Source organism: Argopecten irradians, chromosome 10, assembly GCF_041381155.1.
Source record: "Argopecten irradians isolate NY chromosome 10, Ai_NY, whole genome shotgun sequence".
NCBI classification, from domain to species: Eukaryota; Metazoa; Mollusca; class Bivalvia; order Pectinida; family Pectinidae; genus Argopecten; species Argopecten irradians.
This window is the reverse complement of record NC_091143.1, coordinates 33,668,024-33,691,003: the sequence shown is the minus strand read 5'-3', so window position 1 is coordinate 33,691,003 and position 22,980 is coordinate 33,668,024. Positions and strand designations below refer to the sequence as shown.

General features: G+C 33.3%; 1 protein-coding gene across 1 annotated transcript; it reads right to left on the bottom strand.

Annotated features, from left to right (window-relative positions):
- Positions 1 to 1,310: 1,310 nt before the first annotated feature.
- LOC138332665 (uncharacterized) lies at positions 1,311 to 14,351 on the bottom strand. Its single transcript, XM_069280659.1, has 9 exons — positions 14,339 to 14,351; positions 13,673 to 13,963; positions 12,038 to 12,274; positions 11,602 to 11,735; positions 10,993 to 11,324; positions 5,961 to 6,906; positions 5,517 to 5,553; positions 5,021 to 5,338; positions 1,311 to 4,373 (listed from the first exon to the last, which is right to left on the bottom strand). Exons 1-9 carry the CDS (start codon positions 14,349 to 14,351, stop codon positions 4,021 to 4,023), a joined length of 2,661 nt encoding a protein of 886 aa, XP_069136760.1. The 3' UTR covers positions 1,311 to 4,020.
- Between the last annotated feature and the right edge of the window lie 8,629 nt (positions 14,352 to 22,980).

The following is a 22,980-nucleotide window of genomic DNA, read 5'->3' as shown; positions in this document are numbered from 1 at the left end:
CGACAACTAATGTCCTTCAGAGCCATTGTTTTAATAGATCTATCCAAATATGCCATATGCACAACAACATCCTAAGGGAATTATACCTATAAAATTTGATACCGATCCCTTTGGTACTTTCTAAGATATAAAGGTAACAATTTTCAACTATCAAAATCCAAAATATATGCCTATTAGCTACATGTATCATGTTGACCAAGTGCGATTATATTCATCAGGATATTCAGTCTTTAACAGCAATCTCTACGCCAGCATCGGCTTAAACGGAACTCAAGTCTGGTTCCTAGACTGTTCATTAAAAAAATCCTTAATCGTAACTCGGAACTGGTTCCGAGTTCTGTTTTACTTAAACGGAACTCGGAAATAGGAGTTGATCGAAAACTAAATTAAAGTTGATTTACCAATATTAATCCATTAAAAAGCCAACAAGCAACATTTCTCATATGTCTTAGGCATATATAATGATTACATCTTAAATAATAGAAAATTTCCTTAAACGGAACTCGGAACTGGTTCCGAGAAATGGGAGTTGATCGAAAACTAAATGAAAGTGAATTTACCAATATTAATCCATTAAAAAGGCCAACAGGCAACATTTCTCATATGTCTTAGGCATATATAATGATTACATCTTGAATAATAGAAAATTTCCTTAAACGGAACTTTGAACTGGTTCCGAGAAATGGGAGTTGATCGAAAACTAAATGAAAGTGGATTTACCAATATTAATCCATTAAAAAGGCCAACAGGCAACATTTCTAATATGTGCAAAGCACATTGACAACTTTTATCTAAAATGATAGAGAATTACCTTAAACGGAACTCGTTCCGTCCGTTTTCGAGTTCCGAGTTCCGTTTTACTTAAATGGAGGACTTTAAAACTATTTACATAATCATTACTTTTCGCTTTCGTATTCCAGATCGTGCGTTCATAAGAACAAAGAGGATGCGACGTGGCGTGCTGGTATCAAAATCATATTTACATAATTCAACGTATCTTTTATAATCCATTTCAAAATCCATCCCCAGTCAAATTGCGGTTAAAATGGACCATTTTGTACTGAAGTATAATGCAAATAAATTTTAACATTGTTTTTATCATTCGGACAAGGTTATATGCAAACTCCTTAATTTAATTTAAATTCACTTATGGTTCCGATTTTGAAAATCTATGAGTATGTTTTGAATGCCTTCTTTAATAAAAATTCTGTCAAATTAAGGATTTCTTGCTAAGAAATAACAAAAGAAAAGAAAAGAAACGAAAGAGAAAAATTATAAATTTTATGATTATTTTATTTTATTATCTTCATTCCAAATTATCACAGCACATCGATTCATAAGGATCAACTAGATAAGGTTAGCTTAAGAAGTAATGCTTGTGTTGCTTTATTTAACACATCCATGTATTTAAACTTAAAATATAAATAATTCATGCTTTTTAATAGATAATGAATACATTTTTTTTAATCGCAGTCAATTGAACATGACGTAGCAATATAAATCGAAAAAAATCCGAACATATACTTACTAAATATACATATCAAGAAATAAAGCTACATAAGCTAAGATAAATATTCTCTGATTATTGCTGAAATTTTACATATTCTCTGGATATATCTGTGTCTTTACTAAAATTAAAATGATTTAAATGCAGTAACGAATATAGTCGTTGCATAGCAATATCATCTCAAACAATATAAGTAATTGAGTGACAATTCCTTATTATTCAATGATATCAAAATGACAATATCTTAAAATTATTTCTTAAAAATAGATGTGTTTCACCAAAGAAAAATGTGTGAATTTGGTCTTAAAATAGAAATTCAGATTATGTTTTTGAATTATGCATGAAGATAATTAGACTATTAATTTAGTTTTTTCCTAAGCGATAAGAATCGAAATACAAATTTAAAAACTCACTTCTATTTCTACATTGGCAAACTTAAGCAAATATATGCATACACAATATACGCAAACAGATATAAACAATGATAAAAGTTTCATATAAATCAACCGTCATATTGTAAGCAGTATGTTTTTTCAAGTAAGTAATTTTTTTTTCTTTTTTTTTAAATCTTAATTAAAATCAGAAAGATTAGAATGCCTTTCTTATTTGATGGCAAATTATACACAGTACTGAGAGCTATCCTTAATGTTTACAATAAAACTTGTTAAAATGACTAAAAGTGATGTAAAAATTGTATTCGAATACATATTCAAATTATATCACTTGAAATAAAGGTGCATGTCAACTAGTAAGCCAGAATAATTTACTGAGGATTGGAATATGTACATGTATGTTGTTTCCATTCATTGAAGAATTAATTAATGTAACAACCATTAAGCTAGATTTAAAAAAAAGAATTCACTCATTAATCAAAACCTCTTAGACATCTGAATGTACGCATTTAAAACAGTTATATGGACAATATAGCACTCTGCTTAATATAGTTAAATACATTGTACATATGATGAAATAAGTAAGATTTGATACAGATCGCATTTAAGACATAAAACCGTAAAGACATTTCCTGATCCTGTTATGTCAGAATGATATACATGTATATGTCTATGTAGGCTGTATCATATTACATTTCTATAAACTTTTTTTCAATGAAATTTAAACAAATAAAAGAACACCAGATGTTGTGATCTATGAGTTTAGGCCGCGAAATAAAATATTGCATCAGCCTAATATCAATAGATAAACAGAAAAAAAACCAATCCAGCAAAAAAAATATATGAAACAAATCATAAACATGATGTGCATGTACATCTGATTCATACAGCTTTTGTGAATGGTATATCTGATTTATTATGAAAAAGTTATCTACACCAACACTTACACGCGAAATAATTATAATTATTAAACATGTTTATGAAGGTGATACACTATACTATGAAGCAAGATCATAGTTCAATTGTTTGATTACTTACATCCTATTACATAAACAATGTATCCCTATTGATGAGATAATCCAAAAAACACCCTCCAACCTAAAACTCAGACTACACAACTAAAACTGTAGCTTCTCGGGAGTTACTCGTATGTCCATTATAGTAATATGATTGTTATATAGATTGCTCTCTACCCTTTAAAGTTACCAATCAACTACCAGGGAAAAACTAATCTGGTGTCATGGCGTAATAACATTCCATGTTAAATGCGATTCGATGAAAGTTTATCTACTAGGGTAGGAGAATCTTATACCATGTCAATGTTCCTATACCAGTGGAGGACCTAGCCGATATCAAGCTAAATCTGGTTTAATTGAGAGATGTATTATATAGGTATACTTTATTTCAAGGGTAACCTGATCTACCTGGGTAAATATCCCGCGTATCTATTTATCTAAACTATCTTTTATATCATTAATTTCAAAGGTCGTCGTGTTACTCAAATTGTAGCAAAACAATCATTAGCATGTTTCAAAACAATATTTACAATAGCTTATAAGCAAACTAAAGGTTCATACCATAACACCACGCAAAACAACAAAAAAATATGATTTCAGGTGCAGTTAATTGGGATGCTAAATTCTAAAGCAACAACAAAACAACTGACAACATGCATAATTAGTTTGCGAAGTTTTCCATCTACAATTCATAGAGTGCATCCTTTAACAAACTCTATGTCTCCTAAACATTCTTTCGAGTATACATTAAATTTATTTGCGATTTCCCTCCCTTGTTTCTGGTACAAACACGATCACAAAGTTGGCAGAAATGGAGAAAACATGTCAAAAGTGCATATTTTAGATGGCAACTAAATATTACATTGCAAATGAATCCTGAATGAACTTAATATTTACAAATACAGCAACGTAATTTTCTTACATGCAGTTTTTCCTCTTCGTCTATGTTATCGACCGTATACAACCGAATATCTTTGTATCGATAGATCCATATCTTAGCTACAGTAACAATGTTATTGATCCTCCCAATAATTTAAGGCTTCCCTAGCTAACAGTTCTTCATCATAACTTTTACTGGATCATGCCTTAAAAAGCCAAGCGTTCATCATAGAATACCACATTTGAACCAGCTTGCATGGTCTTCACTTGCTTCACTTGCATCACTTTCCTGTGACAAAATCTGCGCTGTAGTGTACCAGTCAATTCGACATACCTTCATCGCTGTCAATAGCTTACCAATAGTCGCATCAGTCTGGAACTCGTCTACCCAACATTGAAGGAGGGCACACATTCTCGACTGGAAAGTGATTGGATGGCCAATCTCGTGCTGTTCTATGATTGGAGGAGACAACCCGAGTTCGAGACAGAGATTGTAGAATGTGTTTCCAATATTTGGAACGATTCTCCTGATTTCTTTATCAGAGGGAGCTCGTGTCCAGATGTCGATCGGGACAATATCTGCAACGAGATTAAAATACTGATTATTCATAAACACATTTTCGTTGTATGCCTTACATGTGATTGTTTACGGTATTACTTCAACGTCTTAATAAAAAAGTTTTGTGGTTTTATGATCCTCAAATGGATATCGCGTATATTAAACCAATGTTTATCAATACTAACATTAACTTGAATCTCATTTAAATGCATATTGTTCATAAAGTAAAAATTTGCTTAAGCCGTTTCGTTTCCGAAAACATGTTATTCTGGTTTTGAATAGAAGACGTCTCTTTGATAACGATCGCATATAAATCGGAATCAAATAAATAATGATTAATAAACCAACAGAGGGCATTGTCAAAGGAATACTTGATGTCATATTGACATATGGGTCGATTCAAATGTTCATCGTTGAGCATGTTGGTAAAACATATCATCAGATATGCCTATTACGATTTCCTTCTCATTTAGCTTAATGTTGCATTTGGGGTAACATTAGCTTTGGATATATATGTATTTGCTAAGCTTACATGTGAAATAACACATGCATCTTTGATGGTCGTAAAGTTCAAAACACACCAGGATCATCAAGCGTTAGTTGATAAAAAAATCGTTCATTCTCTGAGGTCAAGGTAATCTGCTAGAAATTATGATTATTTCTCTACCTTGGTCAGCCAAGTCCTCGTCCATTTCCAAGACTTCATTGATACGATCTGTCGCCATGTCAACAGCTTCCATTGCCTCCTTGATATCCAAGAGTGTCTGATTTGGGTAGGTATTCGTCCATTTCAGAAACATTTTGGTGATAGCTGTGATTCCAGCAAGACTCCGTGCTTCACACTTGGCTTGTTCAACTTCTGGTAAAGGTAGGCCAAGTTCCACAAACAGAATATCACATCTAGAGGCCTCAATCAGACGCGAGAGACGACCAAGTTCTTGTGGCATCGGCCGCCGGTTAAATATGGTAGAATCTATTCCTATTCCTAAAAAGTTTTGGAATATTGCAACAACGTTCTAAGTAAAAAGGATGAAAGTGACTATTTGTATATCATATTATTAGAAGCTAAGTTGTGGTCATTATCACAATTCACAAAACAAACCAAAGGAAAGTGATCAACATCTGGATGAATGCCCGTCATCATTTTATAATAAAATACTTACTTGATGTATTATCATCCTCGTGTGAATTTCCAGAGCCCTTTAAATAATAAAACATCAAAATAAATAACTATTAGTTTCTAACTGTATAAGTACCACTAAAATTTCCTTCGGGTCTAATTAATAAATTCACTAAGATAATAGAAGTATGTGTGGACGGCTTAGGTATTCCATGCTGTTTTGTTTAACCATTGCCACTCTTTATGATCAATTTCTGATTATATTATTTTTACGTGAAAAGTAAAAATTAAAAACATTTATTTGAGTATTTATAAATAAATGCATATTTAATATATTTACTTTGTGGACGGGTTAGATATTCCTTGCTGTTTTGTTTTTGTCTTTGCCATGCTTATGATCAGTTTATGAAAACAATATGCTTTCAAGTAAAAGTAAAAATTAAAACATTTATCTAAATATGTGTTTATAAATGCATAGTCCTTTTACCTCTTTGATGCCCCAGTAGATTGCATCATTCTTTGCCAAACGATGTTTTCCGTGACATTCTCCATCTTTGCATGGTACACCCCTCTCTGAATTGATGACGCCATACAGATGTACAGGAGTATCGTAAGATCCTAGGTAAGAGCTGCAATGCAGATGGTGCGTGAATTGGAAGTGCTGTTGACTGCTCATTTTCAAAGTTTCGTTGATGATATGTTCCACTGATAGTCGCACGTGTCGTCCGGAATCCGAGGGAAGTCTTGATTCCGTGGTACTGAAGACGGTCAAGGCTATCGTGGATCGCTCTACATGCATGGACAAAATCATTTCGCAAAGGTCATTGACTTTTAAACAGCCAAAACCATTGTACAGACAATTCAAACTGTCAGTTGTATTCTCGCAAGTTCTTTCTTGTTCATATCTTATTGGCAGTGATCCCGGCTTGTACTTTCTCAGAACGCTTGCAAAGATTCGTTGGAACAGCTCATCAGGCATATAACAACCGAACACCATGCATAATGTTTTGGAGACTGGGTATTGTTTTTGCTTGAGACTGATCATTCTATCTTTGATGTCATTGATGTCCTGTAGCTCCATAAGTTTGCTCGGAATGGTGTATGAATATGTGCAGTGTGGTTGTCCTGTCAACGATCCCGATAGCTCCAACTTCACTATCAGACCAAACTTTTCCATCAGGGCAAAAAGAACTGACCTAAAAGGAAGGAAAGCTTGGTTCTTCTTTAAACCCAGGAGACCATCAATTATTGCCTGAGTCAGTTCTCCCTTTGTTATGTACAATGCCAAGTCGCGGGTCAACAGAATGTCATCCTTTGGTAGGAAGCATTCTTCCGTGACGAAGTTGCTAAAAAAATCTGCCAACCACTGGGGATCAACGACAACGTGTTTGAATTCTCGGAAATAAATCACAGATCTTGTGCAGTGGAGATATCTGAAAATTGCATTATCTGATTTATTAAGTGAATGTCCTGTTATATTACTGCTGCAGTCTTAAAATGTTAAATATTGCTCATTTATTGGCATACATATGGCAGTTGTACATGTACACTCAAATCAAATGTTATGTTTCAACGCAGCATAAATTAAAGGTCTATCTTACAGAAAGTATCATAAAATCATGACTTTGAACCTTTTCCAAGAAATCTGCATAAATTGTCTCAAATACAGCTGTTTTCTCAAACTAGTCTTCATTTCATGTTCAGTAATTCTGAATGCAAATACAATAGAAACATTTTTGATGAATACAAAAAATCTTCGTTAAATGTACACAAACTGTGATATTCAGTATTATGAGAAGTATTGATGATAACTTTCCGGAGTTATCTGTATATTGCCTTTGCGGAAAGGTATTAATTCAACGCCATGTGTCTTCGAGTGTAACGTCATAATTTTCAGGAAAAGAAACGACGTGAATTTCGCCCACAAAATACATGGGTCACTATTGATGCCTACTAGTAAGGAGGGTTATATATAACTGTAATATACAAAGGCAGACTTCAGGCATGCGCACATTTCCTGGTTGGGACACATGAAATAATACCTAAGACAATGGCGGTGTGAATGAGCGATATATATAGGCCATGGGCTAGGAGGGTCCCACATGCACCCCCCCCCCCCCCCAAACCTCCGAACCAATATTTTTCTGAACCCTTATGACCCACTGATCATAAATCCAAATGTTAACATTGCATAAGTTGGGATGAACTTCCGGTTATGACGTCATCAAGATGGCCGCCATCTCGAATTTCACTAAAAATTGAAAAATAGTCATAACATTAACATTTTTCAACCGAAGTAGACAAATGAGGTATCAAAATGACCACAATAGAACAACAAATACATATCAGGACCAAACAATCCAATATATGTAGTGATTTCTACGCAGGAAATGAAAAAATCGGATTTAAAGCTCAAAAATGGTGATTTTTCAGCAAATTTTTCATATTTTGTTTGACGCAGCAAAAATGTTTCCCAACAGCAATATATTATTTCTAATAAGTTTTTTGACCACTTGTCAATCAGTTTAAGCAACAAAAACAACCAAAACCAAAGTTAACATCGTATAGGTTCCGGTTATGACGTCATCAAGCTGGCCATCATCTCGAATTTCACTGAAAAATGAAAAATAGTCATAACATTAGCATTTTTTTTAACTGAAGTAGACAAATGAGGTATCAAAATGACCACAATAGAACAACAAATACATGTCGTGACCAAATAAGCCAATATATGTAGTGATTTGAACGCAGAAAATGAAAAAAATAATATTTTAAGCTCAAAAATGGTAATTTTTTCAGCATTTTTTCATATTTGGCTTGACGCAGCAAAATTGTTTCCCAACAACAAATTGTTATTCACAATCAGTTATTTGACCTCTTATCAATCTGTTAAAACAACAACAACAAAAATATATAGAAATGCAAAAAAAGAATTATTGTTATACCCTCAATTTTGTAGATTAGCAGCGTCTCAAAAATAACACAACACCTACTGATAGCGTAACAAATGTAACCTAAGCTAAGCCTGTGTTTCCGTTAATATCATTAACAGTTCCCAAAGCGTTTGTGTCTTTGAAAATGAGCACATTCATTGTTTATTTCCTATGCATAGCATAAGCAAAATGTCATATGGTTACTACAATGTCACTAATATGTCTTTCACTGGTTCTCAATGATAACCATTATCATTGTGCGTGCTTTCTCGCCTCACTGACCTGACCTATCCACTGAAGAGACTCGGCATATCTGGTAGCTGGTACATGCAGTCCGAATCAGAGTACTCGAGATATCATTATTCAATTCGTCGAAAGCCAGATCGACGTCTTCGATGTCGATGAGCTTCGATGTGACACTGCATTACCAGTGTTGTTCTAGCCTTTTATGACCCATCCATGGCCAGAGTTCATATCAGGAACAACAGGTTCAGGGATGTGGGATCTCTTTCAGATTCTAACATATCGTACGTATATGCTGTTTCAGACTTCTCCGGCATAATGGAAATTACACCAGATGCACATTCTTCCAATGGTGGAATTGGTTATCTTAAGCACATAACTCCATAATTCGTATGAAGTACCATTCATCAATCTTGTGGACTCTCGTGCAACCATAAATGGCACTGGTGATATCATCGAGGTCATTAATGAGGGCATAAATGTTAAATGTTTTTCATTGGTCTGACTTTTCCCACTCCCTTGAAGGTGCTGGTTGTGTCACATCTGGTGTATGCGCAAAGAGACCATTGAAGACTCTCCAGTAAAAAGTTCTCTAAAGTGCTTTCCAGACTTGGCAAAGAGTGAAACTTCACTGCAGACCTCATTTATGACCTCAAAGAATCCACCTGTGCCACCTATGGTCACTGAGGTTCACAAGAATGAGGAATTGTGCTTCATACGAATTAAGGAGAACCAACTCAACCCTCCGCAGAATGTTGATCTGGTGTCTTTTCCATCATGCCGGGGAAGTCTGGAACATCATATACGATATGTGAATCTAGGTGAAACTAGGTTGGAAACAGGAAGAGCTCCCACATCCCTGAAGCCGATGTTTCTGATCTTAACTCTGACCATGGACAGTTGACAAGTTAGAACCACGATGGTAACCCGGTAATGTAATGTCACATCAGGTCACCGAGGTCGAAGACGACACTCTGGCGAGAAAGCACGCACAACGAAAATGATTAGCATTAAGAACTAGTGAAAGAAATATGTGACACTGTAGTAACCATCTTATATCTTGCGTTATACACAGGAAATAAACAATGGATGTGCTCATTCTAAAAGACACAATATGTTTCGAAAAGTGTCATGGTATTTACTGAACTTTAATTTGATACCCTATAGCTATTAGTTAGCGTTTTGCTATAATAATTCAGTTTGAGAGGCTACTAGTCTACAAAATTTCGAGCATGAATGGATTATTTTGAAGTCCCACTTAGATATTCAGCCAACTTTAAATTCAAATTTGTTAAGATATAAATCGTCAATAGCCAATGTTATATTCAGGAAATTCCAAGACACCAGGAAACTGTAGTGTTAGCGGTTTGGAAAAAATAACAATCATATGCCGCATCCGGTGATGTTTTGTAAACCAAATGATGGTATAACAAATCTCTGTTGCATTTCTATATATTTTTGTTGTTGTTGTTTTAACAGATTGATAAGAGGTCAAATAACTGATTGTGAATAACAATTTGTTGTTGGGAAACAATTTTGCTGCGTCAAGCCAAATATGAAAAAATGCTGAAAAATTACTATTTTTGAGCTTAATTGTTTTTTCATTTCCTGCGTTCAAATCACTACATATATTGGCTTATTTGGTCACGACATGTATTTGTTGTTCTATTGTGGTCATTTTGATACCTCATTTGTCTACTTCAGTTGAAAAATGCTAATGTTATGACTATTTTTCATTTTTCAGTGAAATTCGAGATGGTGGCCATCTTGATGACGTCATAACCGGAACTTATACGATGTTAACATTGGTTTTGGTTGTTTTTGTTGCTTAAACTGATTGACAAGTGGTCAAAAACTTATTAGAAATAATAGATTGCTGTTGGGAAACATTTTTGCTGCGTCAAACAAAATATGAAAAATTTGCTGAAAAATCACCATTTTTGAGCTTTAAATCCGATTTTTTAATTTCCTGCGTAGAAATCACTACATATATTGGATTTTTTGGTCCTGATATGTATTTGTTGTTCTATTGTGGTCATTTTGATACCTCATTTGTCTACTTCGGTTGAAAAATGTTAATGTTATGACTATTTTTCAATTTTTAGTGAAATTCGAGATGGCGGCCATCTTGATGACGTCATAACCGGAAGTTCATCCCAACTTATGCAATGTTAACATTTGGATTTGTGATCAGTGGGTCATAAGGGTTCAGAAAAAATATTAGTTCGGAGGTTTGGGGGTGGGGTGGGGGGTGGGGTGGGGGTGCATGTGGGACCCTCCTAGCCCATGGCCTAATATCCTTTGTGATGGAGACCTTTCTTTGAAAAGTTTGTGGTTACTTACTCCAGAGCAAGCATGATTTCATCTTCATCTGCCAAGGGAGCAATCGATGACTTATTCATTTTTATCACCTCTGCCAATGTGAGTATCTTCGTTCCTTTTTCTCTTTTCTTGAATATGTCCAGCTCTAACTTTAACCATGTTGTGGGCAGTGGTCTGTCCCACTGATCTTGGTGCTCTGCTGACTGTATAATTAAGTCTCGGAGTTTTTTAAGATCGGCTTCCTTGTTACCGAGACTGTTGTCGACTGTGCAGAATCTGACAAAATGGAGATCCGAAAGTTCCGGGAACTTCGAGATGCTCTGTGTTATAGCCACTATCTGTTTGTCATAGTCCTAGATAAATTATCAATACATTATTAATAAACTATCATTTTATAGATACCGACATCAATGTTTTTATCTGTGTTTTCACAGATAAACATAATGGGATTTGTTATCGTCGGATGTTCACTTATCTCTTCAATTTCTTCACCAATGTATCATTTTATGACGATATTATACATAAAGCAAAGATAAATATTAAATATTAAATTATCGTATGAATGGAGAAATTCATTGTAATTTTTTTAACTGGAACGGGATATAATTATAGTCCTTTCTTAAAACATACATGTGTTGTCCTCTTTAACTCATCAAGAAACGTGCCGACAAAAATGATCGGCGGAGCATGGGTCCTCAATTTTGGAGCATTCAATTCAACAGAGGAAAATGTCCCAATTAGGCGAATCCATTTCTTTAGTCGATCTGTAAAATATTCATCGAATCAAATATCTAATCAAATATCGTTATAATTCTAATCGCTATAAATGCATCTAGATTTAAAAATCATTATTAAATGAGATATATGTTCAAGCTATCGACACATATCATAATATAATCCGCTAATTTCCGAAAAAGTAAGCTTCTTAGACTTAACTGAATCTGCCAAATATTTCAGGATATTTCATATTTCATATATAGGAATAGTTATGGATGTAAACAAGCTGTAGGAAACGTTTATACGCAAGAAATCTAAAGCTATTAATTAAGGAAAATAAACAGTTCACCAGTCTCCAATGCGTCTCTCAGGAAATCGGTGAGTCTGAAGACCAGAAGATAAACGCCATGTGACGAAAAGAATACACTATGTGACGCCTGGAAAGCTGAGTGTCCTCCCATATCCCACAGGGATAAATAAGCCCTATCAGGGCTTGTTGATTTTGATGCGGACAATACTGCTTCTATCTCAGCATCATCTTGTGGCGTATTGTCATATGATCTGGTCGTTGAGCGTTCATATACAACTGTAACATACATTATATAAAACATCCTTATAATATTTCTGACTTGTTACTCCATCGTACAATTAAAGAGTGTTGTTATGACGATAATCGTTGTTTAAACCCTTTGGGATCAGTGAGGAAAATATAAACTACCGTATGATAATACATGTAGGCTTTTGTAGGCTTTCCTCTCTCCACGAGAGGTATGGATGGTACAGTTTTAATCTTCCAACTAATAAAAAGTTTTAAAACGGAAGGGTAGAATCTCCGTCACTTCCTTTACTTTGATAATATTCATGAAGACATGTTATATAAAAAGACACAAGCGATAACAGCAGTAGATAAAAACTTCTCGAGCATTCCATAAATGATCCCAGAGTTGTTTATGAAATAACGGTCTGCTGTTCAAAATAGCATCGACCTCCAATCGAGATGTTTTCCAATTAGTCCGTATACTGAGAAAGGAACAAGAAAACCACATACCAATCTAGCTGTGGATTTTTAGATTAATATTTGTATTAAAGAAATAACCACTAAACACATTGACCTGTATGGACTAATTGTGATAAACTGTAATCCGTGAATGTTCCCGTCATTACTTTCTTATAAATTCTTATAAATCATTAACCATGCATCACAAGTCAATAAGGGATAAAATGAAAGAAGTAGTCTAAGAGTATAATACGGATTTCGGCCAAAACACAAAAAGCTGTTATTATTTCAGTAATACGTTATCATGATTTTAGAATTCATTGTATTTTATTACGCATATATTTCATTATATCAAATTAATTTGTATATACGAACAAAATTATACCATATAAACATCTTGTAAGTGTAATGTGACATCATCCGAATGCGTCTGTCAATTTGAACAAATTATAGCAATGTATATTACGTATAACTTGTAAGAAAATACATACTAATGAACAACAAAATGGAACCCACTAACCCACATGTGTAGACGAATTCACATCCTAAAATTAATGTGATGTAATGAAATGTATTACGAAAATGAAATGTACTAGATTGTTTCTGTAAAACCAATTTCCATGATGTAATATATTTGTGATTTTTAGTTATAAGAAGAACATATTTCAGTTTGAGCTGCATTATTGTATATTTGACAATATGACCTTTGACGCCTAACTTTGACCTCACCGCATGGTAAAAAAAAAAATGACACCATCAATTTTCCGAAAGAGGGTGACCTACTGAACATTTTGGTATATGGTGTTAAACTTCACCAAGAAGTGCCCACGGAACCCCCAAAAACCCGACATAAGCCATCGGACTAATAGGTTTTATGCAGCAAAACGAGCCCGCTACGAAAACTTTTCAAAATTACAAACTTGTATCAATAACATGATCAAAAGAGGTGTTATTCTCATATGCAACTACATAACAGATCGACATTACCTGTTTGCTGCTGAGATCTCATTGTTGCTCCCAATCGGTTTTGCATCACGTTAGTTGGTAACTGGTTATCATCATGGTCCCATATTTTATCTTGCAGATCGATAGTGAACCATGAGGGATCGATGCTGGCTCCCACAGTCGGTTGTCTTGTTTTGATGTCCACATATTCATTCTTTAGGCGACGGCATAGTGTAGTTTTACCTGCGCCGTCACGGCCGGTAAGAACGACACGTATGTGTCGATAACGTTCTGTGTGTCCTTTAAACAGTCCCAAATATTGATGGAAGTTTTCTGCAAAAGGAATTTGTGTAAAGCAAGCGATAAATCAAAATCTAAGCACACTGGTAACTTATACCGTTATTTCAGACCACGGCAATCAATTGACATTCCATTGTGTTTCCATGCTAACCATTTTTGAAGCATGTAATGTGTCAGATCGCAGTTATCCATATGTTTAACCAAAGAATCAAAATTGAGCATTAGTGATACAAAACTGTATATGTATAATGACCTGGTTACAATGGCAAACAACATATTGGCAATGCATCTATATCTGGCACGGTCCCTGATATTGATTAGAAGTCCCATTGATGTAGTAGGTTGTTCCATAATATTCCCTTACTCCGCTAATGATAAAATAATAAAAGTTTTGTAGTCTTTCCTCACCAAGCCTAACCATACGACCACGTCATATATATCGTAAGACACACGAGTAATAACACTATTGTGACGCCACAGGTAATAATGTCGTCATAAAAAATATGATGTCACAGGATTGTCCCGGTAGACGAAAATGTCTTAAACGAGCCTGATTTCGTCATCCTTGTACATGTATATAAATGAAATAGAACGTTTTGTCTAGATTTTCAAATGAAAAACTACATGTAGTATGCGATAAAGGCTCGTTGAATATTAAATCATTGAACTCGTTTATTATATTTCATATTACTCAGCCATGTAACACCTATGTATTTATTAAAGGATTCCGAGTTGGTTTAATCATAACATATATGGTAAAAACATCTATTTTACTCAGTTTCTCTCAGCTAGATGCTAGGGAAAGAAATGTATTTTCTCTTCATCTTCATGTATTAGCAAATTTCTGCATTTGAAATGAACACTGTATCCTTCTAATCGGCTAATTCTATTTTTTTTTTTTTGTTCTTTAAAAAAAATAAAGAAAAAAATACGTTAGTAGCTTTTTAATTCATTTCAGAATATGTTATTGTTTGATGTTAAAGATAATTGAAATTTGGCAACAGGCAGCATGCCTATACACGTCCTATCCCTATAAGTAGCTTTATTTAATTATGGTAAACATATTTACTTACGTTCTGTTGACAGAGACAGTCCCGACAGTTAGATATGAAAAACAAAGTATTATACAAAGTAATATAAAGTGATACTCAGAATAAAGTGTGAAAAAAAGGCACACGTATAAATGTGCTAGTTGTTGAATAAATTTATGTATAAATATATACCTTCCGGTCTTATGATTGGTCGATATTTTAACTTTTGAACCGAACTACTTTTTGCATTGTGACGTCACAAATTGTTAACGGCATCATCTATTGAATGCCTTATGTTGCTGTACTCCAATCATAGCTTGCAAAACAAACCGGTAATGAAACGGGATGTATGACGGCGTAGGAATCTTTGATTTTTTCCCATTCGTAGCATAAATTGTCGACTCAAAACTCATATTTGTCAAATAGTTGAAATCATATACATGTACACAGATATAAATTGCAATCGTTTTTAACATCTTTATTTCTTACAGATCAATACTGATAAGCAATCACCAAACCACTTCTGTTACAGGCGGTAAACAAAAAATCATTATCATTATGAATACCATATTTCAAGTCGCGGATTTAATTTGAAACAAATGATATAGGTGACTATTTTATTATCATAAATTATGAGAACAATAAGCTTTGTCTAATTTTTGACTTCATGGTTGTGCAACAAATTAACAACAACGAATTGTATCTTTAAATGTATTTTATACATCGATCTTAATATAATTAACGAGGAGGAAGATGTAAAATTATATCAATATGGTATGATATTGTTTATATTTAATTACACCCTAATGACAGAGATGGTCGCATCAGAGGTGGATCGGAAACTAAAGCAAAAACACACCATCGTCATATACAAAGTCAGGACCAAATGCATGCATTGAAATGATGTTCACTTATATAAATTGCGATCGTCATAATTATTACAAAGGTTTTCCCATCCATTACTTAAATTACAACCAGCATGACAACACAAAATTGCTGTATACTATAATAATGAACTGATTAAAACGATATTCCGTTCTTTCCTTTTTAATCATTTTTCTAATGAACACAGCTGGTTAAGTCATAACATATATGGTGGTTATAATATCTATTCTATTCAGTTTCATTCAGCTAGATTCTATGGAATGAAATGTATTTTCTCCTTAAGCATCTTCATGAATCAGCAAATTTCTGCATTTTAAAAGAACGCTGTATCAATCTAAACGGGTAATTCATTTTTTTTCTTTTTCTTTAAAATCTTTTATCGTTTAACGCTAGAAAAATGTATCACATTAGCCCCGTTTGAGTACTGATAAATGATTATACCGAGTTAAACCCGTTTAAGATATTGATGGAAACACGTTGTATAGTTTGAGTTTCGGATGTAAAGATTTGAATGAAAATGGACAAATACCGATCCTAGTATAATCAAGGAAAAGAAAAAAAATCCTGTTGGTAGTTTTTTTATTTTCATTTCAGAACATTTAATTGTTTGATGTTAAAGACAATTGGAATTTGGCAACAGGTAATATGCCTATACACGTTCTATCCTTAAAAGTAGCTTTTTTAATTATGATAAACATATTTACTTACGTTCTGTTGACAGAGACAGTCCCGACAGGTGGATATGAAAAACAAAGTATTATACAAAGGATAATAAAGTGATACCCAGAAAAAAGTACATGTTTGAGAGAAAAAAGAAAGAAAAAGAAAAAAAAAAAGATACACACACAATACACACTTGACACCTTCAAAATTGTTGCAAATAAATACAGATGATGTGATCATCATGACAAAAAGGAATGTTCCTTGTATAAATGTGCTGGTTGTTGAATATATATAAATATATATACCTTCCGGTCTTATGATTGGTCGACATTTTAACTTTTGAACCGAATTACTTTTTGCTTTATGACGTCATGAATTGCTAATGTCATCGTCTATTGAATGCCTTATGTTGCTGTACTTGATCATTGCTTGCAGAACAAATCGCTATTGAAACCGGATGTATGACGGCTAAGGAATCTTTGATATTTTCCCATTCTTAGCATAAATTGTCGACTCAAAATTCATAATTGTCACATAGTTGAAATCATATACACAGATATAAATTGCAATCGTCTTTTAACATCTTTATTTCTTACAGATCAATACTGATAATCTATCACCAAGCCACTTCTGTTACATGCGGTAAACAAAAATTCAATATCATTATGCATACCTTATTTCAAGTCGCAGACTTGAAACAAATGATAGAAGTGACTTTTTTATTCTCATAAATTATGTAGTACAATAGGTTTATCTAACTTCTGACTTCATGGTTATGCAACAAATTTCTGCATTGGAAAAGAACATTGTATCCATCTAAACGGCTAATTCGATTTTTCTTTTTCCTTTAAAATCTTTTATCGTTTAACAACTGAAAATGTATCACATGGGCCCCGTTTGAGGACTGATAAATGATTATGTCGAGTTAAAACCCGTTTAAGATATTGATAGAAACACGTTGTATAATTTGAGTTTCGGATGTAAAGATTCGAATGAAAATGGACAAATACCGATCCTAGTATAATGAAGGGGAAACAATCATGTTAGTAGCTTTTTAATTTTCATTTCAGAATATTTTATTGTTTAATGTTAAAGACAATCGGAATTTTGCAACAGACAACATGCCTATACACGTCCTAACCTTAAAAGCAGCTTTATTAATATTATGGTAAACATATTTACTTACGTTCTGTTGACAGAGACAGTCCCCACAGGTGGATATGGAAAACAAAGTATTATACAAAGTATTATAAAGTGATACTCAGAATAAAGTACATGTTTGAGAAAAAAAAAAAAAAAAAACTCCCACAATATACACTTGATACCTTCAAAATTGATGCAAATAAATACAGATAATGTGATCATCATGACATTATGAATGGTCGATATTTTAACTTTTGAACCGAACTACTTTTTTTCATTGTGACGTCACAAATTGTTAACGTCATCATCTATTGAATGCCTTATGTTGTTGTACTCCAATCATTGCTTGCAGAACAAACCGCTATTGAAACCGGATGTATGACGGCTGAGGAATCTTTTATATTTTCCCATTCGTAGCATAAATTGTCGACCCAAAATCTATAATTGTCACATAGTTAAAATCATATACACATATAAATTGCGAGCGTCACATAAGATGTTTAGTTTTTACAGATCAATACTGATCAGCTATCACCAAACTACGTCTGTTACATGCGGTAAACCTGAATATATTATTTCAAGTCGCGGATTTGAAACAAATGTGGCTATTTTATTCCCACAAATTATGCATAAAAATAGCTTTATCTAACTTTTTACTTCATGGTTATGCAACAAATTAACAACAATGAATTGCATCTTTAAATGTATTTTATACATTGATTTTAAAATAATCAATGAGGAGGAAGATGTAAAATTGAATCAATATGGTATAATATTGTTTATATTTACTTACGAACTGTTGACAGAAATGGTCGCATCAGGTGGATCGGAAAATAAGGCAAAAACACACCATCGTCATATACACACTCAGGACCAAATACATGCATTGAAATGATGTTCACTTATATAAATTGCGATCGTCATAATTATTGCAACGGTTTTCCCATCCATTATTTAGATTACAACCAGCATGACAAAACATAATTGCTATATACTATAATAATGAACTAATTAAAACGATATTTTGTTCTTTCCTATTTGATTATCTATTTCAATGAACACAGTTGGGTTAATCATAACATATATAGTAAAAAACATATATTCCATTCAGTTTCTTTCAGCTAGATGCTAGGCAAAGAAATGTATTTTCTTTTCATCTTCATGTATCGGCAAATTTCTGCATTTGAAAAGAACAATGTATCAATCTAAACGGCTACTTTTTTATATTTTTCTTTAAAATCTTTAATTGTTTAACACGAAAAAAATGCATCACATGGGCCCCGTTTGAAGACTGATAAATGATTATATCGAGTTAAACCCGTTGATGATATTGATAAAAACACGTTGTATAAATTGAGTTTCGGATGTAAAGATTAGAATGAAAATGGACAAATACCGATCCCGGTATAATCAAGGAAAAGGAAAAAAAATGTTAGTAGCTTTTTATTTATCCTTTCAGAATATTTTATTGTTTAATGTTAAAGATCGGAATTTGGCAACAGGCAACATGCCTATACACGTCCTATCCTTAAATGTAGCTTTATCTAATTATGATAAAAATTATGATTTACTTACATTCTTTTGACAGAGACAGTTCCAACATGATGGTATGAAAAACAAAGCATCATACAAAGTAATATAAAGTGATACTCAGAATAAAGTACATGTTTGAGAGAGAAAAAAAAGACACACACACAATATACACTTGACACCTTCAAAATTGTTGCAAATAAATACAGATAATGTGATCATCATGATAAAAAGAAATGTTCCTGGTATAAATGTGCTGGTTGTTGAATAAATAAATATATAAATATATACCTTCCGGTCTTATGATTGGTCGACATTTTAACTTTTGAACCGAACTACTTTTTTCATTATGACGTCACAAATTGTTAACGTCATCATCTATTGAATGCTTTATGTTGCTGTACTCCAATCATTGCTTACAGAACAAACCGCTATTGAAACCGGATGTATGACGGCTTAGAAATCTTTGATATTTTCCCATTTGTAGCATAAATTGTCGACTCAAAATCTATAATTGTCACATAGTTAAAATTATATACACATATAAATTGCGATTGTCAGAAAATATGTTTAGTTTTGCAAATCAATACTGATCAGCTATCACCAAACTACGTCTGTTACATGCGGTAAACCTGAATATCGTATTTCAAGTTGGGATTTGAAATAAATGTGGCTATTTCATTCTTATAAATTATGTAGAAAAATAGCTTTATCTAACTTTTTACTGCGTGGTTATGCAACAAATTAACAACAAGGAATTGCATCTTTAAATGTGTTTTATACATTGATCTCAATATAATCAATGAGGAGGAAGATGTAAAATTGAATCAATATGGTATGATATTGTTTATATTTACTTACGAACTGTTGACATAGATGGTCGCATCAGGTGGATCGGAAAATAAAGCAAAAACACACCATCGTCATATACACACTCAGGACCAAATACATGCATTGAAATGATGTTCACTTATATAAATTGCAATCGTTATAATTATTACAAAGGTTTTCCCTTCCATTATTTAAATTACAACCAGCATGGCAACATAAAATTGCTGTATACTATAATAATGAACTGATTAAAACGATATTTTGTTCTTTCCTATTTGAATATTTTTTTTAATGAACATAGTTGGTTTAATCATAACATATATGGTAAAAACATCTATTCTATTCAGTTTCTATCAGATATATGCTACGAAAAGGAATGCATTTTCTCCTTAAGCATCTTCATGTATCAGCAAATTTCTGCATTTGAAAAGAATAATAGAATCTTACATGGGTCTGTGAAGTGGACAGGGATATCTCAACCCGAGAGAAAGATTTTTGCCGGTCAGCCCGAGGCTTGCCGAGGGTTGACGGCCAAAATCTTTCACGAGGGTTGAGATATCCCTGTCCAGTTCACAGACCCATGTTTGATTCTTTTTCTCTCATACATAGCAGAAAAATGATGAAATTCCACTTGGTTTCCAGCTTTTTCATCGCGCCATTTATCGCAGAAACGACGTTATGCGTCAAAATTGATGCCGTCATCTACAATGTGCGCCGCATGTATTGATGACGTCACGTTATTGTCAAGCGCGTGTGAGATGTCTTACACCCACCTGTGAAAGATAGAGTTATCCTTTCCCTAGCAACCACGGGATATCCCTGTGAAGTATGGGAGAACACCGTATCCTTCTAAACGGCTTATTCTATTTGTTTCTTTTCTTTAAAATCTTTTATAGTTTAACAACATAAAATGTATTACGTGGGCCCCGTTTGAGTACTGATAAATGATTATACTGAGTTAAACCCGTTGATAATATTGATAGAAACACGTTGTAAAGTTTGAGTTTCGGATGTAAAGATTCAATTGAAAATGGACAAATACCGATCCTACTTCAATCAAGAAAAGAAAACAAATCATATTAGTAGCTTTTTAATTTTCATTTCAGAATATTTTTGTGTCTGATGTTAAAGACAATTGGGATTTGGCAACAGGTAACATACCTATACACGTCCTATCCTTAAAAGTAGTTTTTTTAATTATGATAAACATATTTACTTACGTTCTGTTGACAGAGACAGTCCTGACAGGTGGATATGAAAAACAAAGTATTATACAAAGTAATATAAAGTGATACTTAGATCAAAGTGAATGTTTGAGAGAAAAAAAAACAAAGAAAAAAAATACACACAATATATATTTGACACCCTCAACATAAATAAACATAATGTGATCATCATGACAATCGGAATGTTCCTAAATGAACGAGTTAAACAAGTCAACAATACGTCGTGATATTCCACTTTCAGACCATTGTATAAATGTGCTGGTTGTCCGGTCTTATGATTGGTCTATATTTTAACTTTTGAACCGAACTACGTTTTTTTCATTATGACGTCACAAATTGTTAACGTCATCATCTATTGAATGCTTTATGTTGCTGTACTCCAATCATTGCTTGCAGAACAAACCGGTATTGAAACCGGATGTATGACGGCTTCGGAATCTTTGATATTTTCCCATTCGTAGCATATATTGTCGACTCATAGTTCATAATTGTCACATAGTTAAAATCATATACACATATATAAATTGCGATCGTCACATAACAGGTTTAGTTTTTACAGATCAATACTGATCAGCTATCACCAGACCACATCTGTTGCATGCGGTAAACCTGAATACCTTATTTCAAATCGCGGATTTGAAACAAATGTGGCTATTTTATTCTCACAAATTATGTGGGAAAATAGCTTTATCTAACCTTTAACTTCCTGATTATGCAAGAAATTAACAACAATGAATTGAATCGTTAAATGTATTGTCTACATTGATCTTAATATAATCCATGAGGAGGAAGATGTAAAATTGAATCAATATGGTATGATATTGTTTATATTTAATTACGCCCTGTTGACAGAGATGGTCGCATCAGGTGGATCGGGAAATAAAGCAAAAACACATTAACGTCATATACACACTCAGGACCAAATACATGCATTGAAATCATATTCACTGATATAAATTGCGATCGTCATAATTATTACAAAGGTTTTCCCATCCATTACTTAAATTACAACCAGCATGACAAACATAATTGCTGTATACTATAATAATAAACTGATTAAAACGACATTTTTTTCTTTCCTATTCGATTATTTTTTTCAATGAAAACAGTTGGTTCAATCATAACATATATGGTAAAAACATCTATTCTATTCCGTTTATTTCATCTACATGCTAGGGAAAGAAATCTATTTTCTCCTTAAGCATCTTCATGTATCAGCAAGTTTCGGCATTTAAAAAAAAACACTGTATCCTTCTAAACGGCTAATGCTATTTATTTTGTTTTTTCTTTAAAACCTTTTATCGTTTAACACAAGAAAAACTGTATCTCATTGGCCCCGTTTGAGGACTGATCAATGATTATATCGAGTTCAATCAGCTGAAGATATTGATAGAAACACGTTGTATAGTTTGAGTTTCAGATGTAAAAATTCAAATGAAAATGGACAAATCCCGATCCTAGTATAATCAAGGAAAAGAAACAAAATCACGTTTGAAGCTTTTTAATTTTCATTTCAGAATATTTTATTGTCTGATGTTAAAGACAATCGGTATTTGGCAACAGGCAACATGCCTATACACGTCCTATCCTTAAAAGTAGCTTTATTAATTATGATAAACATATTTACTTACGTTCTGTTGACAGAGAGAGTCCCGACAGGTGGATATGGAAAACAAATTATTATTCAAAGTAATATAAAGTGATAATCAGAATAAAGTACATGTTTGGGGAAAAAAAGACA

What these genes read in the sequence shown, in the direction of transcription:
- LOC138332665 (XM_069280659.1), bottom strand. An exon ending in AGTTAAAGAGGACAACACAT is followed by an intron (nt 11,325 to 11,601) that starts GTATGTTTTAAG and finishes TAATTTATCTAG; the next exon opens with GACTATGACAAACAGATAGT. An exon ending in TCTACTGGGGCATCAAAGAG is followed by an intron (nt 5,554 to 5,960) that starts GTAAAAGGACTA and finishes TATTATTTAAAG; the next exon opens with GGCTCTGGAAATTCACACGA.